Source organism: Bacillus rossius, chromosome 18 (assembly GCF_032445375.1).
Source record: "Bacillus rossius redtenbacheri isolate Brsri chromosome 18, Brsri_v3, whole genome shotgun sequence".
NCBI lineage: Eukaryota > Metazoa > Arthropoda > Insecta > Phasmatodea > Bacillidae > Bacillus > Bacillus rossius.
The window spans coordinates 9007604-9026395 of NC_086345.1; the positions used below are offsets into that span (position 1 = coordinate 9007604).

At 36.3% G+C, this 18792-nt stretch overlaps 1 protein-coding gene across 1 annotated transcript in view; it reads left to right on the top strand.

Moving 5' to 3' along the window:
- LOC134541260 (gastrula zinc finger protein XlCGF57.1-like) overlaps positions 1-17336 on the top strand; it is a 36592-nt gene extending 19256 nt beyond the window's left edge. The window contains exon 5 of the mRNA XM_063384548.1: positions 4126-17336. Coding sequence (XP_063240618.1) covers positions 4126-5309 — 1184 coding nt within the window. The 3' untranslated portion in view covers positions 5310-17336. The remainder of the gene's footprint in view (positions 1-4125) is intronic.
- Positions 17337-18792: the final 1456 nt, after the last annotated feature.

Below are 18792 nucleotides of genomic sequence, written 5' to 3' on the forward strand. Positions count from 1 at the left end.
ATCTTTTGTCTCAGAAATTAAATACTTATTTCTCATTCTTTGATATGGGTTGCAATGAATGCTTTGTATCGTAATAAGATAGCTAAGTAAATGTTCTGGTGTAACACTTTAATTAAATGTTCTTATCTTAAAAAAAATTAAATGATAAAACACCTTAAATAATAATATACTTTTAATTTGTAGCATCGAAGGTCAGCGCTATTATAATTTTTCCATTTTTTTTTTCAGAGCACTAGTTAGTGTGTTAAGTTATTTTGTTTATGTATTTATACTGTAGCAAGATGTTTTGAAACAATTAATAAATGAAATTTTTGAATAGCCAATTAAATAAGTTACATCTTTAATGAGTTGACATGATCTTTACTTGGGGGACCACGCACTTTTCATCACTCGCTTGGCGTAGTTATGTGAGAAGTTTGTATTCATAATAGTTTATTTTTAATGAACACAAACCTTGAGGGAACTTATGACTGTGAGTACACAGCATCTCAACTCCAGGCCTCTTCAAAATCACGGACCTGTGTTCTATCCTACTCTTTAGCTTCGAGGTAGGTCATACATAGTCCCCCCTCCCCCACAGAGTGAGTGTATGAGCGAGAGCCTGCCTAGTGAGATTATATGAAGTTACAGCCAAGATCGCGAACTCGTTACCTTAGGCCGTGCTGACCCTAGTGAGTCCCAAGCTCACACTTGCCCTCGCTTGTAAACCCTGCAGTCCCCCCACTTTCCCGAATGTTTCGGCTCTGCTTTCCCCCAGATTTTGCAATCAAGACACAAGCTAGCTGATGGGCACTATGTTGCCCACACTGCGAGGGGCAAAGCCCCTAGTTTCACCACGGAGCGACCCAGAAACGCCAGCAAATGGTTTAGCCAGGCACGTGCTCTAACGTCATGTCACCAGACACAGCAGTCACATAAAACAGATGTAAAACAATTACTTGAAAGTGATGAACTGTCACTGTTTGAAAATAAACTTAATGATTAAACCTATTGTTTGTATGAAATATTTAATTAATAGGTTTGTTGGTAAAGGCATTGGCCCTTAGAGCAGTCTGCCCATTGCTGTTCAAATGGACCACTGGGAAACATAACTTCTTATTTTTCCATTGACAGGATCAAGTATTGATCTTACCCGCAGAGCCTATCACCCTTCAGGCTTTCTACTTCTATGTGTCAGCATCTCTCATGTTGTTAGAAATGGCTAACTAACTGGGCGCTTCTAACCACACACTCAGTCCTGTTATTTATTTGGCCTACGGCTTTCAACACATCGCAAAGTAAAATCTCTGCCTTATTATTTTTCCTCTATCTGGGGTCTCCTTTTCCTGCCTCTCTCACACTTTCAACAGCCCAACTCCCTGGGTCTGTTATAGCTACTCCGGGGACTTCTAGTCCCACCATGTAGTCTGTCTGCCTCTAGTTTCTCATCATAATTACACCCATTTATTTTCTAGGTTCTATTGGTAATTATCATACAGAAACTTACTTCTCAAAGCATAAAAAAACATCCAAACTAAAACATTCAATGCAATTTGCCTATACAACTCACATTACACAACATTACACTTACTTGAACTAAGTCACCCTCTTTGCCTGAAAAAAGTTAAATTCAAATTACACACTACTAACCTATGTTAGCCAACAAAGAGCTACACATTTGCATGCAGGGACACAGCTGTCAGCAATACAGTACACCCGTATCCGACTTTCAGGATTACCAACATCTAAAGTTTTGATGTTTTATCCGCTAGATCGCAGCCAAAGGTGCTCGGACGGACGTCCTGCAGTCTGTCTCAGAACACAATTCTGTAAAAATCTCTCAAATTTCTTAATTCAACACACGTTTTACTAAAATTGTACACTTACTCCAGACTTAAAATACCAATTAATTAATAACCTATACAGTTCCAACTATGCCACTTCAAAATAAATTACTCTTAATAAAGTAAAAACGATTATACATTATAATGAGTCACGTTTAAACACGCAGCGTAAATGTAATACATTTTCTTACGTGCTTAGGACATACTTTTTAGTTTACTGTCATCTACCCTATAAAAACCCAACTAATCCTTTTTCTTTAAGCCCTTACCACTAACATGAAATAATTTTCAAGTTACTTAAATTAGCTCAACAAAACTGTATGTTGAAATAGCTTTAAAATTACCTTAAACTAAACTAAAATGACTTAAATTAAGCTTACCATACATTAAAAATAAAACTTATCAAAAACATAAAACTACTGACTTATAATTAGCTCTTAACACTATGTCACTCCAACTGACAACCCGACTAACAAAACATGTAATGACATCTAGTCTCCTACAAGTTACTGAAAATAAGCAAACTAGTATTTTTTTTATAACTTCTACTCTTTAAAATCACGCACTCTTTTAACTGTTTTCTGCCACATAAAACTACTATATTAAATAACTTAATCTCCAAAAATTATCACTCAAAAAATCAGACATGTCTGACCAGAAGTATAATCTAGCCTTCATACACCACCAAACGTAGCGGGGTGTTTTAAATAAACTATTAAATAAAAGCTTTAAATGGTCAATAAATAAGTTGACATGTGAGACAAGGTGTCATGATCTTTACTTGGAGGACCACTCACTTTTATACACTCGCTTGGCATAGTTGTGCAAGAGGTTAGTATTCCTAATAGTTCATCTCTTTGGTGAACACAAATGTTTCCTACCAGGACCTTTAGGGTCTAGGTTCAGCACCCAGTAGGCAATGCCTGGTGAAAGGTTAAACTAATAAAATATCTTAAACTAAATAACACTAGGATAAAAAAAAAACAACACTTATTTTAAATAACAAACCAAAATAATAAAATTCTACATGTCAGTCTTTTAGTTACATTTAAATTAGGTTGCTAAAATTAGGAAACTCCAAATTACATTTTAGTTACACAACTTAATAAACCAACTAAACTAGATTGAGTACCAAAATCTATAACATCATTAATCTTTCTAGTTTATTAGTGGTAACTTTACTAGACCATTATATAAAATAATTTTATAATCCGAAACCTAGAGAGAACTTACAACTATTGATACACATCATCTACAACTGAGGCCCTTTCAGATCACGGACCTGTTACATTGGGTCCTATCTTAGTCGTTAACTTCGGGGAAGGACGTAGAGTAAGCCCATACCTACCAGCTTGTTACCAGTGAGCCTATATGAAGTTACATCTGAGATCACAACTTATTACCTTAGGCCGCGCTGGCCCAAGTGAGCCCCGAGCTCACTCACAGGAATGTGCGGTGTGGCCACCCACACCCAGACTGGCTCTAGATGGCAGGGCACATGTCGACAAAGCAGTGTGGCTGCCTGCTGGAAACTATAATGTATATTGTCTTTCAAGCAAAACCCTTACAATTTTTTTTTTTCCAGGGAAAAATGCAAGAAACTATTTATATGGTAAATTTAAATTTTTTTATGCTACATACATCTCTTGAAAACATTCTAAATTTAGCCATAAAAAGTCTAAATTTAGTTGACCAGTCTATACTGTGAATGTAGGAATCTCAAGAGTAACACTAAATTATTTCACAGGTGTCTAGTTTGTCTTTATGAATCTCAAAATAGGCTAGATAAGATTTAGTAGTTATATATGGTGGGGGAGGGGGGGAGGGGGGTTGTAAATAAATATTACAACAAGTAAGAAAGTTTGAAGGGAATATTTTATTTCCTAACCACCCAGCTTCAATTCCCGGGAAATTATATTTCTCAATTGGTTAAACTGATAAATATTTGTGTTAATTCACTTGCAATTAAAACAATGTTTCCTCTTTTTTTCAAATGAGTAGAGTTTTCTTGTATTTTGTAAAGATATAATATTTGTCCGTGAAGAAAAGCGATTTTATATTTTTTCATTGATTAATGTTTGGTGAAGCAATGGTATAATTTTGTAGTAAACAAAATTAAAAAAATATATATATATATTTGGTTAGAAACCTCTGAAAAAAATTATTTCCCACTCCTTGATGCCTCTGTCCCTTGATACACTAGTACAAAATAATTGTGGTCATGGATAAAAATGAATTAAATTCATTTAATGATTTTTTTTAATTTTCTAAACACATGAAATGTTTTTTGTTTCTGTTCTAGCCACAGCAGCTGTATGGAATGAACCACACAGCTGTGTGGGTTACCATGGCAACACTTCATCAGGATGCATTGGAAACAGATCCCAAGATTCACCAGACACCTGCATCTTAATCAAGCCAGAAGTGACTAACACTGACCCCATAAAATTATCATGCCCCACAAACTGTCACCCTGGATCCACAGAAAATTATTGTGTTAGCAATTGTATACCAATACAGCATCACACTAATACACACACAGACCAAAAACGTTTCTCATGTCATGTATGTTCTGCTAAGTTTAGCAAGTCTAGTAATCTGACGCGACATTCTTTTACACACACTGGAGAACAACGTTTCTCCTGTACTCTATGTTCTGCTAAGTTTCGCCATGCTAGTTCTCTTAAGCAGCACTGTCTTAAACACACTGGAGAAAAACCTTTCTCTTGTTCAGTATGTACTGCTAAGTTTAGCCATGCTAGTTCTCTGAAGCATCACTATCTTACACACACTGGAGAAAAACCTTTCTCTTGTTCTGTATGTTCTGTTAAGTTTAGCGTGGCTAGTTCTTTAAAGCGGCACTCTCTTATACACACTGGAGAAAAACCTTTCTCTTGTAGTGTATGTACTGCTAAGTTTAGCAGTGCTAGTAACTTGAAGCAGCACACTCTTACACACACTAGAGAAAAACTTTTCTCTTGTTCAGTATGTTTTGCTAAGTTTAACCAGGCTAGTTCTCTAAACCAGCACTCTCTTACACACACTGTAGAAATACTCTTCTCTTGTTCAGTATGTACTGCTAAGTTTAGCCATGCTAGTTCTCTGAAGCAGCACTCTCTTATACACACTGGAGAAAAACCTTTCTCTTGTTCAGTATGTTCTGCTAAGTTTCGCCATGCTAGTTTTTTGAAGCTGCACTCTCTTACACATACTGGAGAAAAACCTTTCTCTTGTTCAGTATGTTCTGCTAAGTTTACCCAGGCTAGTTCTCTAAAGCGGCACTATATTATACACACTGGAGAAAAACCTTTCTCATGTACTGTATGTTCTGCTAAGTTTAGCCTTGCTAGTAACTTGAAGCAGCACTCTCTTACACACACTAGAGAAAAATTTTTCTCTTGTTCAGTATGTTTTGCTAATTTTAGCCGTGCTAGTACCTTGAAGAAGCACTCTCTTACACACACTGGAGAAAAACCTTTACATTAGTTATATATGGTTTTATAATTTTTTTTTGCTGTTTTAAATTGTTTTGGTGTACAAGCTCTCTTTCTGGCATACATATAAAGTGAAACCTCATTAATACAAATTTGTGGGGACAGTCAAGTCTCATTAATACGAACCCGTTTAATATGACGTTCCCGTTTATACGAAGCAATTGTCTGGTCCCGGCAAACATAATAGGCTTTTAAATGGTACAAACTTCGTTTTATACTAAATACGGTTAATATGTAATTCGAAGTTGGTTTTTGTCCCGTACAGAAGTATTTGTACATATAATTATAATGGTTAATACAAATTTTAATTACTACTCTCGGAATGCCTAAAACGTTTGCGGAACATAGCAAATTTATCGCCCTTTGCCATTGTAAGAAATGAAAATAAACACACTGACAAATCAGAGCACAGCCTCAGCAGCAATACTCGCGCTTGAGCTGAAGTAAAGAAATATTTACATCACGGGCGCGCCTCTAGTGTCGATTTGTGTAAACATGCAACGGATAATGTTTGGTTCTGTGCGTCAATACACTTCCAATATTTTAAATTTTCACGCCTCTGGTGGCGAAATGTGGAACTACGGAATGCAATATGCCTCTACAGTAGAATCTCGTTATAAAGTACATCAATAAAACCTCAACTTTTATACTTAGTAATGAAAGTACTTTATTCTGAAAGTTACCTTTAAAACGTAGTATTTTTGAATTTTTAAAAATAAAGTAGTAGGGGATCAAATGTTACATTAGCTTGGAAGCAAATATTTGTAAAACAACAAGAATTTAAAAAAAATTACTGAACTTAATACAGTAGCCTAATTCTAGGCCTACATACCGTGTTTTCTCGCATAATAGTCGCAGATTTTATTCTAAAATCAAGTTTGAAAAGTAGGGGTGCGACCATTGTGCGGGAAAAAAATTTTTGTTAGGTAAAGTTATTCATAAAAACAAATCCCGTTCATGGAAAGTACGTTTATTTAAAAAAAGGCGGAGTATACAAGAGCACGCCAAACAATCTATATTAATAATTCCTTAAACAAAAACCTTTCTTCAACTTTAAAAAGAAAAACCAAAACTCTAACGCGAACGCGTGAATTAACGTGTCGTAGTGTACACACTTGCCACGAAAGAATGCGGGCTATCAAATGTAGTTAACTCGGCACCTGACAGAGAGCGCGCGCGTTGGATCCAATCGGCGAGATATTGATATTCGACTACGTGCGCGCGCTCTATACGGGAAGCAACATAACCAAACATGAATGATGCGCTGGCTACATTTTTATAAGCGGTACGCCGCGGTAACGCAGACAATCAGATAAAGGAAATACCGTTTAAAAACGTCTTTAAAAGAACATTTACACGTCAGACAACTTTGTATTTCCGTTAATTAAATAAATAAGTGGTAATGACCGAAATTAAATTTTAGATTATACCTACACCGCGGCGACGCAGACGATCAGATAAAGGAAATAACTTTTAAAAACGTCTTTGTAAGAAAATTTACACGCCAAACAACGTCGTATTTTTCCGTTAATTTATTAAGTAAGTGGTAATGAACGAATAAATATTAAGATTTATACTTTAAAATACATCGTTTTATATGGAAAAGATACCTACTCAAAGCATTCGGCATCTACTAGCGGGACCAAAAACTTCATGCGACGTTTACGCGAGAAGTTTTTTAATCCCAATTTTGACAGCCAAAAATATGGTTGCGACGATTACGCGCGTGCGACGATTCTGTGATAAAACACGGTACAGTCAAACCTCTATCTATCAAACTCGCATGTATCGATTGTCCGTGTTTATCGTTTACTTTCTACGGTCCCGGCAAATTTGCCATACAACTAAGGTTAAAAAAATCCGCTTGTACCGATGTTCGAATTATCGTTTTGTCCGCATTGATCGTACAAAATATGTGGTCCCGTCACTATAAATTATAATAGATGATCGTTTAACCATAAAGATTTTGCAGAAATAACCATTTCTTAGAAAGAAACGTCATAAAAACAGTAACGATTGTATACAGTAGTAAAAATCACCTTAAATCTGCAGCCAAGTAATGGAGCACGTAAATATGAAGAAAAGACAAATGAACAACAACTTACGAAGAAATATGGATGATGTACCATAACTACAGTACAAACCCAATTGTTATCCTAAGATACAGTAGAACCCCTGTCATACACTTTTCAACGGAGGGCACAAAAATGGTGTATGATGCGGGAAAGTGTATGAAAAGGGAATGGCAATAATAAAATTTTTTTCCAATCTAGCATACCAGCACAATGTCAGATTAAACATAAATACATATGTGTAAATAATTGCATTATATTAATGAAAGATATGAATTCATCATTATATATACATAAAATAAAACCACCAGAAATGTAAAATACAGTCCATAATCAAGTAGAGCTGACATGAGAAACAGTGGCCTTACAAAATGTTATGAAGTCCTTTCTTGGAGGGGGGGAAAAGTTACCAAGCCTAAATTAGAAATTAAAAAAATTAGGCTACTGTAAAAAAAAATCACAAATTTTTGCTTGTTTGTTTCATTTTACAAACAACTTTATGCAACAGAAAAATTTTCAATAAAATTTTAACTTGAGAAACGTAAAATACAAAACAATCCGATCGTAAGAAAACAATAACAAACGGGTATATTCAGTTCAAAGATTAATGTATGCACAAAATATGAGATCCGTTCCTTGGTCAAGCACTTGCACCATTTTCATCATTGCTAGTTTGCGCCATAGTCTCGCTTAATACTGGCCATAGATGCTACTAGCGAAGTGCACAGTCTTCCTGATACTATCTATATCTATGGTGCGATAAAGTTATTTTCTTACGTTTGCAAAGGTAAACAATGAACGTTTTTTAAAAAGAAATCATTAAAACGGAGTTTATAAGGCGGAATATAAAAATTAAATTTGTGAATTATAGGACATTTCCGCTTCGGAAAAACGTATGAAACGGGAAATTAATGATTTTATAAGTGTATGTTCCGGGAAAGTAAACCATTGTAAATATAGTACTTTTGGCGGGACCAAAATTAATCGGCGTATGACACGGGAAAATGTATGAAACGGGAACGTATCATCGAGGTTCTACTGTAATTACCATAAAAAGAACTAAAGATTCTTTGTCGATACCATAATTACTACAGAAGCACGATAGCTACCACATTTTCACTACAGTTACCATAACAACCGAGATGTATATTTACCGTGACGGTAATGTATTTATTTATGACATATTACAATTAAAGAACATTATTGAAAAAAAGGATATTAAATTTTTATATGTACGTTTGGCACATGTTGCGAAGAAATAATGCGATCTGAAAGAATGCAGAATACTACGAAAAGTGAAAACGGTAATCGTGGATTTTTATGTTATGGCAGTCTCTCTCGTTTTTCACTAATATTGGCCAAAAATTAACAAGCGTATCGTAAGTCGGCAGAAATGCTGATTCAACTAAATATTGGCAAAATCGGCTTCTTCAGTACAGCTCTACATTTGATGACATGGGTAAACATATCTCAGACTTCAGGATATTGAAAAAGACTTTAATTTCCATTGTAGATTTATTGTGCGTATGGTTTTTTTTTTGCAAGTGTAAATTGAATTAAGTAAAATACTTCCATTTTTATTTATTTTTCAACTGATTAACTTTAATGACAAGTAACTGATATATTTCTGACACTAATTTTGAGGTTGAAATATTTTTTTAAAAATTCTTAGAGTGAAGTCCACATCTATTGAATGTCCGCATCTACTGAATTTTTTTGTTGGTCCCCTGAAAAACGATAGATAGAGGTTTGACTGTATACCAAATGACAAATGGGTTAAACTATTTTGCAGATATGTACATTTATTGGGATAGAATTCCCTCGTCATCTCCTAGGTGAAGTCTCTTGCGACCAGCAGATAAAGATGACTGTTCATACAGTTTAATAATTTTTTCGCGATCTTTTATTATTGTTGACAGTGCAGTGGGAACCAAACCAAACGACCGTGCCACATCTGCATTTTTCCTGCCTTTGTCAACTTCTTTTAAAATTTCCACATTTTCCTTAAGGCCGGGTTTATAGAAAACGCAAGAACGCAGAAACGCAAGAAACGCAACTACGGTAAAAGTCCAACCTTAACTCTTCTACCAGCACGTTTATAAAAAACGCAAGAACGCAAGAACGCAACGCAGAAGTTGTTCAACTTTCTACTTCTTGCGTTTTCTCCTTGCGTTTCGGCCTTCTATACTGGTTGCTTAGTATGTGGAAACTGAAACTGTCATGTAATGCATATAGAAGGCTCTGCGATTGTAATTGATCGTTACGCTTGTGTTTATTTATGTATGTTTTGGGCTGGCATTCTTCTAGTGCAGGGGTCGGCAACCTGCGGCTCGCGAGCCACATGCGGCTCTTTGGATGTGAAGCTGTGGCTCTTTAGTTCCGTACCAGAAATACTGCATAACCAGGTCATTTATACAGAAAATACTTTTTTTTAATTTCAAACCAGTAGTAAGCCTGTTTTTTTCCACGCTTGTTATATTTTACTAAACAATATGTCATCAAGCAGTTAAATTATCAATTTAAAGCTATCCATCGGCCCGAGGTTTTCGTTTTACTATTACTTACGGGCCCACCCAACAGATAGAGCCACTTGACGCGCAAACATGTTTTCAGTTTCCAACATATCAGTCGCACTTCTATATCTCCCTCCTTGTTCTGTGGTCCGTCGGAAGCTGTCGAATGACGCCGTCGTCTGATGTTTCTATGTAGGATTTAATTCGTTTCGACGCAAGACAGTTTGGCGTCTTCACCAGTGCTTTGGCTGTGACGTATAGCTTGTTGTTTCAAGTAGAAGAGTTAGAAGCGAATTATCTTCTCAGGGGTATGTATGTACATATATTATAATAATAATAAAAAAACTGAAGTAAAGCTAGGTAACATAATAAGTATTATATTTTTAATAGGCCTATACATATTATACATATATTTTTAAATAAGACACCTAACTCCTTTTTTGAAGTCAATAAGAAGTGTCAAAGAAGAAACAAAGTACACTTTTTGATATTACTGCGAAAATGTTTTTAATAAAATAGTAAAATATTGCAAAACTTGTCATCTGCTGTTTTGGATACCTAAATAATAATTTTAAAAATTCTTTGTTACAGCTTCACCGCAAGCATGGCATCTACAAAAAAAAAAGAGAAGAACTGAAGAAGGGCATCGAGAATTCAATCGGGATTGGACGGAGTCGTTCGCTTTCATATGCAACTCAGATGGCCTTCCGACCTGTCTCATTTGCTACGAAAAACTCGCACAAAATAAGAAATCAAATTTAGAGAGACACTTCACTACAAAACATACTCAGTTTGCTAGTAAATATCCAGCCGGTGAATAACGAAAAAAAGCTGTCGACGAGCTCCAAAAACAAAAACAGCAATCAAGTTCCATGTCAAGTAACTGGACGCAATCTACAAGTAATGTTTATCTGGCAAGCTTCGCGGTATCACTAGAAATCGCAAAAAAAGGGCAAACTATTCACAGATTGTGAGTATGTCAGAGATTGCTTCATACGTGCATCTGAAGAACTGTTTCGTGATTTCAAAAACAAAACCAGAAATCTTGAAAAAAATCAAAGATTTGCCACTATCCGCTAAAACAGTACAAGACAGAAAGGCAAACATTTCTTCAATTGTAACATATTTGCAGGTGGAAGACATTCAACTGGCTTCTGCCTTATCACTTGCTATAGATGAGTCTTGCGACATAAAAGACACGGCACAAGTTGCCCTTTTTGTTAGGTATATGTCTTCCCAAGGTCCAAAAGAAGAACTTCTAGGATTTCTACCACTCTCGGGACAAACTAGAGGGGAATATATAGCGAATGCCGTGCAAAAATGCCTCGAAGATAATAAGATCGATTTAAATAAAATCGTTTCAATAGCAACTGATAGAGCCAGAAGTATGAAAGGGAAAAATAAAGGGACAGCAACGATTCTTCAGAGTAAAATAAACCACGAAATTCTTATGTTTCACTGCATAATACACCAAGAAGCACTTTGTGCCCAAACATTTCCGGCTGAAATAGTTGAGGTCATGAATTTGGTAATCACGATTGTTAACAGCATCTTGTCAAAAGCACTCTACCATCGTCAGTTTAAAGAATTCTTAAACGAAATGGAGACTCAGTATTCCGACCTCCTTCTTCACAATAAAGTGCGATGGCTTTCCAAAGGTAAGGTGTTGAAACGTTTTGCTTTGTGCTTGAATGAAATAAATACATTCCTCAATGAAAAAAGCATTAATCACCCTAATTAGAGGACGGCAAATGGTTGCAAAAATTTTACTTTATGGTGGATATCACAGCGAAATTAAATGAGCTGAATCTAAAACTGCAAGGAAAGGGAAACCCAGCCTATGTTTTGGTAGAAGAATTGGTTAGTTTCGAAGAAAAATTAATGATTTTTGCAGAAGATATTCAGAGCGGTAAATTACTTCATTTTAAATTTCTAAAGCAATATCGTGATAAAACCAGTGCAACTATTGACACAAAATACTTCAGCACAGTTATAAAAATAATTAAAGATGAATTTGCTGACAGATTTCAACAATTCAAAACCAACAAAACCACTCTAGCATTCATAGTAAATCCACTCAACACAAATGGTAACGAAATCCACATTGAGCCATTTGGAATTGATACTGGATCGCTAGAAATGCAATTATTCGATTTAAAAAGTAAAGCTTTGTGGAGTGGAAAATTTACATAGTTGAAAAGCAAGTTGGAAGAGTTGGAGGTTCAGAAATGTATGTACGTAACGCAACAAAAGTGGACAGCTTTAAAAGAAATGCCGCGAGTTGAGGCACTTATATTCGACGCATGGAATAGTCTTCCTGATTGCTACAGTGAGGTGAAGAAGTTGCCATTTGGAGTGCTGACTATCTTCAGATCGACATATTCGTGCGAGCAAGCGTTCTCTTGCATGAATATAATTAAATGTAAAGTAAGAAGCCAACTAACAAATGAAAGTTTAGAGTCGTGTTTAAAACTTAAAACCACAAGTTATGAGCCAAATTTATCCAATCTTTCTAAAACCATGCAAAGCCAACGCTCCCATTGAATGTGTTTGCGCAATTAATTGTTATTGAAGTACAAGTTAGTGCTGTAAGTAGCTAAGTGTTTGATTGTTTTATTTTTTTATTAATATAATAAGTTATTATCTAATAAAACCATATATTATCTAATTTGTTGTGAAAAATAACTACTTATATATGAATAAATATTTCTTATGAATAAATAGATTAGTTTTCTTACCAAAAAACTTTATTCATGCAAGTACTATTTATTGATGGCAAGAAACATTTTTGTGGCTCTTTAAATCTTTGAAACTTTGTAAATTGTAATTTTTGGCTCTTCCGACTCAAAAGGTTGCCGACCCCTGTTCTAGTGAATACAGCGCAGTGGAGGAAGCTGATGAATTTCTTGTTCAGCTTATCCAAAATTTTCCCTGCCTGTACGATAAGTACAACAAAGATTTTAAAAATAATCATGACTTATTCCTGAAATTTTATTTTTTTGACGATGGCGATGGCCGGCGTCCTTGCGTTTTTTATAAACGACTGTGAATTTCTTGCGGTTGTCGCGTCCTGCGTTCTTGCGTTTCTGCGTTCTTGCGTTTTCTATAAACCCGGCCTAAAAGTAAACTGCTTGCGTTTCTTTTTATCTTTTTGGCCATCCATCCTGATTAAAATATTCAATCAACAATATTGTTTTCTTCGTGCCACGTCAAACGTAAACAAACCTCTCATCCATAGATAACCATAGCTCCGCACTAGTAGCGTGCGTCGAGAGCATGGCTGTGCCAGGCAACATTCCGACCTTAGGCAAAACAAAGCGTGTCGGCCATGATGTGACACCAAACAGTTCAAAAATTAACCTGCATAAATTAACATTATTGGATTTTCTATTTTGTATATAATTTAAAATATAATTTTTATTTAACGTTTGTATCTGCGGTAATTGAAACTTTTAAAACGTGCTCTGTAAATAACCAAAAGATGGCGCAGCTAAAAATAATTGTCTTGAAGAGGGGGAGACAGCAATCGATTGTTTAGATCGTCTCGTGCACTAAATGTGTGATCCATGGAGGAGGATTCTATGAATCGTTCATACAAAGTTTGTTTACGTTTTATACTTGTTAACGATTCTTGAAAGTTATAAAAATTAATCGTAATGTACATTTATATTAAAGAACCCCTGCGCAAAATCAGTAACTATCATGTAAAATTTTCCTGATAACTGGAAAAGAATGGTCGTTGTATTGAAAGGTAGGATACGTTTTTAACGTTAAAGTGAAATATTTTTACATTGTTTACATTGGTGTTTTGAGCGGTAATTTAAAATCATACGTTGAACTGAAAGATACGTTATTCTGAAGTACGTTGTAACGTATATTTTTTTTCGTTGTATTGTGTATTCTTTTTTTATGGTATAACCGAAATACGTACGTCTATGACATTGTCGCTGCCATTGTTTATATTACGTTGCATACAGTGATTTATCAGAAACTGCACAAATAACTAATTAATGTTCTTTGTGCGTGGCAGATTTGCGTTTATTCGTATCAATGAATACGAAACGCAAACGAAACGAGTTAACGTTAGCGGAAAAGCTTAAAATCATAAATGAAGTGGACAGTGGCAAGAAAACAAAAACTGAAATTGCGAAAGAATTTTTGCAAATCTGCCTATATCGGGGTCTATGATGAAGCAAAAAGCTGATTACATCGCTCTACGATTAGGAATAGACGACTTCAAGTGTAGTTGTGGTTGGTTGCAACGCTTCAAAGACCGCAATGACTTAGTCTCCAAAAGTGTGTGTGGTGAGTCTGCAGAAGTTGACAAGAAACATGCAGGAGGTTGGTTGGAATCTGTGAAGCCATTACTTGATCAATACAGCCCTGAGGACATATTACGATTTACCGCGGGTTCGTAAAGGATAGCCCAATTGAAGATTTTTTTTCACACACAGTTTTATTTATTGCCACTACTTATGTCACTTACAGATAATCTAAAATGGCAAATAATCAATTGCACTTAAAAATGTTGCTTCACCAGTCACTCGTTTCTTACAATCCACACGCCTCGCTGGGCCGCACCTCTGGCGCAACTCTCGCCGCAGCACCCCCTCGTGGTCCTCCGTCGCAGGACTCCGCCGCCGCCGTCGCACTTCCCCTTCGCCGAGATCCCACTCGACGCCTCGCTCAGAACTTCGCTCGAAACTCTGCCGCGCCCGTGACACTATCGCCCGGAACTGAACTCTTCGCCCTGGAACCTTCGTCCAGGGACTTCGCCGCTCGATCACCCGGAATCTCCGCCGCGGGAAAACTCCCGACTCCACTGGACTCACTCACTCCCTGCCCTGGAACCTTCGTCCAAGGACTTCGCCACTCTGCCGCACCCACGGCACTATCGCCCCGGAAGCTCCGCTGCGGGAAGGCTCCCGCCTGAACTCTCTCTCTCTGAACTCCACTGACTCTCGCCCTGACGTCCTCAGGCATATATATAGGCCCCGGCGCAATTCTAGAACTCACGGGAGCGGCCAGGGCCTGTCGCGTCACTCCGAGCCGTCCCGACGGCAGAAATCTCTCAAAAACACGTGTCGGCGGCTCGCGCAACTCCCAGCTGTCCGGTGTCAGTTACGTGTCAAAGGCAGGGTGCCGCGCGGGGAGTGGTGGGAAGGAGGGGGGAAAGCGACAATCCTTGTTATCTTCCAGGCGCGCGCGGCACACTTCATGTTGCGGCAGCCGCCAGCCAGCTCTGCACCTGCACGTGTCCCGGCCTTGCTCATGTTCGTAACAATATTGATGAGACTTCCCAACAGAACATTGGCTTGCAGAGGAGAGAAATGTCATGTAATGGGGGAAAAACAGCAAAGAGCGTGTAATGGTACTTTTGTGCTGTAACCAAGATGGAACCAAGAAACTTAGCCCACTTGTTGTCTTCAAAAATATCAATCACTTGCCATGTGAATATGAAGCAAACTCGTCTGCTTGGGTAACAATAAAAATTTTTTCAAGCATGGCTGATCAAACTGGATCGAAAGATGGCCTGTGCAAACAAAAAGACTTTGCTTATGCTTGATAGGTGTGCTGCACATTCTGCTGAAGGGATGGAGTTGAAGAACGTAACACTGATGTACTACCACCAAACACACAACAAGTTTTCTTCAGCCTCTGGATCAGGGCATTATTCAGAGTTTTAAACAAAAGTACAAAGAACGCCTCATTAGACATTTGGTTCGACAGCTTGAACTGCAAAGAAATGTCAACATGAAATGGAATGTGTTGGATGCAGTTCGCAATATCTCCATGGCATGGGATGAGGTGAGCACCACAACCATTTCCAGTTGCTTCAGGAGAGCTGGATTTGGTGGAAAAGAAGGTGATGTAGTTGGAGAAGAAGATGAGGCTAGTATTGAAGGATGGGATCATCTTTAAGATCACTTTCAGCTCCAGGAGACGTTCAATGACTTCCTCCGTGTGGGCGACAATGTTGCAACATTTGCCTTGCCATCAAATGTAGATTTAATGTGTGCTGGTTCTTCTCAATCTGTCGCAGAAAATATGGAGAATGAAGAAGAGGAAGAACAAGAAGGGCATTGCCCACAAAACAAGATGCCAGCAATGCATTAACTACACTTGAAAATGTGTTATCAAACATTGACGCAAGTAAAGAAACTCTGGCAGCATTTGACAAATTAAGCTCTGTTGTAATAAGTGCTTATGAGTCGAATATTGTTCAGACAAAAATTGACAGCTTTTTTAATCCCTCGGTATAATTATTGCAGCATTTATCCCATTTGTTTCTGTTGTAAGAGCATTACGTAATTCATGTATGTATATTGTGATGACTAAAAATCAAGAACTTTTTTCTAAATCACAGTACATAGTACATACTTAGGCCTGTACATAATTGCATCATTAACTTGTTTTGGTACTGGAAGTGTCTGTAACTTATGACCAAACATGTACATAATGTAAATAAATAAGTTTATTTTGTGAAATAATCTGATTTAGCATACCTTATTTACTGTAACAAAATCTTTAACATTACATGCTGTATGTTAATATGTTCTCAAATTTAAAAAAAAAAAACCTTATCGTAATATTTATGCGATTTCTTTTTTTCCGCTACATACCTGGTTAGGTAATTTTTCTCGAAGGCATAAAATATGGTTAATACAAATCTAGTTATTACAAAGTGCAAATTTTTTGGTCCCCTCAGGTTTGTATTAATGAGACTTGACTGTAGTGATGTTTGAAATAACCATACACCTATCCCTCACTGAGTATGTTCCCAGATTGTGCGAATTCATTTAGTACAATGTTAATTTTACTGCCCCAGTCTTGAATAGCATGTCTGTAAATTTCAGTTACGTGAAATCTCCACAGGAAAAAATATATAATTATATATATTTGGGGACAGACGCCACGAAGTAATTTTCAACTTGAGTAAACAACAGATGTGCCATGAAGGCTACGTTTATGTTGGTCGCTCTTTAATTTTAAGCAAGTCAACTGTGTGCACAATTTTGTTTTAAAGATGTTTTTATACGTTATTGTTATTACCTTTATCTGTTAGTCTGCGGCGCTACGGTGTACTGCTAATAAAAATATAGCCAACTCTAGTTGGCATCATTCATGTTAGGTTATGTTGCTTCCCGTATAGTGTGTGCACACATAGTCAAAAATCAATATTGATATCTAGTAGATTGCTTGCAATGCACGCTTTCTGTCTTTATCAGAATTTACTACATTTGATAGCCCGCACTCTTCGTGGTGAGTGTGCACTATGATGATAGTTATGCATTTGTTCAGGCTTGCATTCGGGTCACAGATGTTGTTTTTATATTTAAAGTTGAAGAAAGTTTTTTGTAGCATGACTTATATGTAAATAGTTTGGCATGCTTTTTTATACTCTACTTTTTAAATAAACGTACATTCCATGAATGGATTTTGTTTTTAAGAATAACTTTACCTAACAAAAAAAATTTTTTCAATTAAAAATTGTACCGCTGATTTTTAAATATGAATTTAGTTTTAAATATGGGACGATTATGCAATAAAACACGGTAAGGACTTTAAATATTGAATAATTAAAATGTGATGGGAGGCATATAAAGATTAATGGTGTGACATATTTATCATTGAGTGTTATTCTACCAATTTATATTACGTAAAGTATATTTTCCTACACGATTTTGGAACACATGAAATAAATTAGACTTTCTATATTTATATATTTATGGAAACTAATGCTTCACAATACGTGATTTCGAATAACACGAGCATTTTTAGGAATGAATTAGTCGTGTAAGTGAGGGATAGGTGTACTTCCCCATATTGCACTTATACTCTTTTTTTTCGCATAATCGTCGCATCAAAATGTGGATTTTAAAAAAACTTGCGTAAACGTCACATGACTTTTTGGTCCCGCTATTAAATTCCGAATGCTTTGTGTGGGTATTTTTTCCGTATAAAACAATGTATTTTAAAATAGAAATTAATATTTATTTGGACATTACCTCTTACTTATTTAATTAACGTTAATACGAAGTTGTCTGGTGTGTAAATTTTCTTTTAAAGACTTTTTAAACGTTATAACCTTCATCTGTCCGTCAGCTGCGCTGCGGTGTACCGCTTACAAAAATGTAGCCAGCTATCGTTGCAATCATGAATGTTTGGTTATGTTGCTTCCCGTACAGAGCGCGCACACGTAGCCGAATATCAATATCTTTCCGATTGCATGCAAAGCGCGCTCTCTCTCAAGTACCGAGTTAACTACATCTGATGGCCCGCACTCTTTCGTGGTGTGTACTACGGCGATATTTACGCTTTCGTTCTTCTATTTAAAGTTGAAAGGTTTTTGTTGCATGAATTATTAATTTAAATTGTTTGGGGTGCTCTTTTATACTTCACTTTTTAAATAAACGTACTTTCCATGAATGGGTTTTGTTTTTATGAATAATTTTATCTGACAAAAAAAATTTTTACGCATAATCATTGCACCCCTACTTTTCTAACTTGATTTTAGCATAAAATGTGCGACAATTATGCGAGAAAACACGGTACATTATTTCAAAACAGAATAAAAATTGGTTAATTTATTTAGTACAGTGTACTGCAGTCCGTATAAGAACATTCTCCTAATTAAAATCATAATTGGCCTGCGTAAAAGTTAACATAAAATTAATACAGTTTTGGTATGTTGCTACAACTTATTATTTTTCTAATAGATCGCTGAGAATCTTTTGGTAAAAAAAATTAACCATTTAGTCTTATTTTAATTTTTACAACACAATTTGGACAAAGCTACACAACTGATCAGATCAAAAGCATTGATTGTTTCATTATCAGTATTGATGGAAAGTATAAATGAAGGGAAAACTCATAAACTCATCTTATA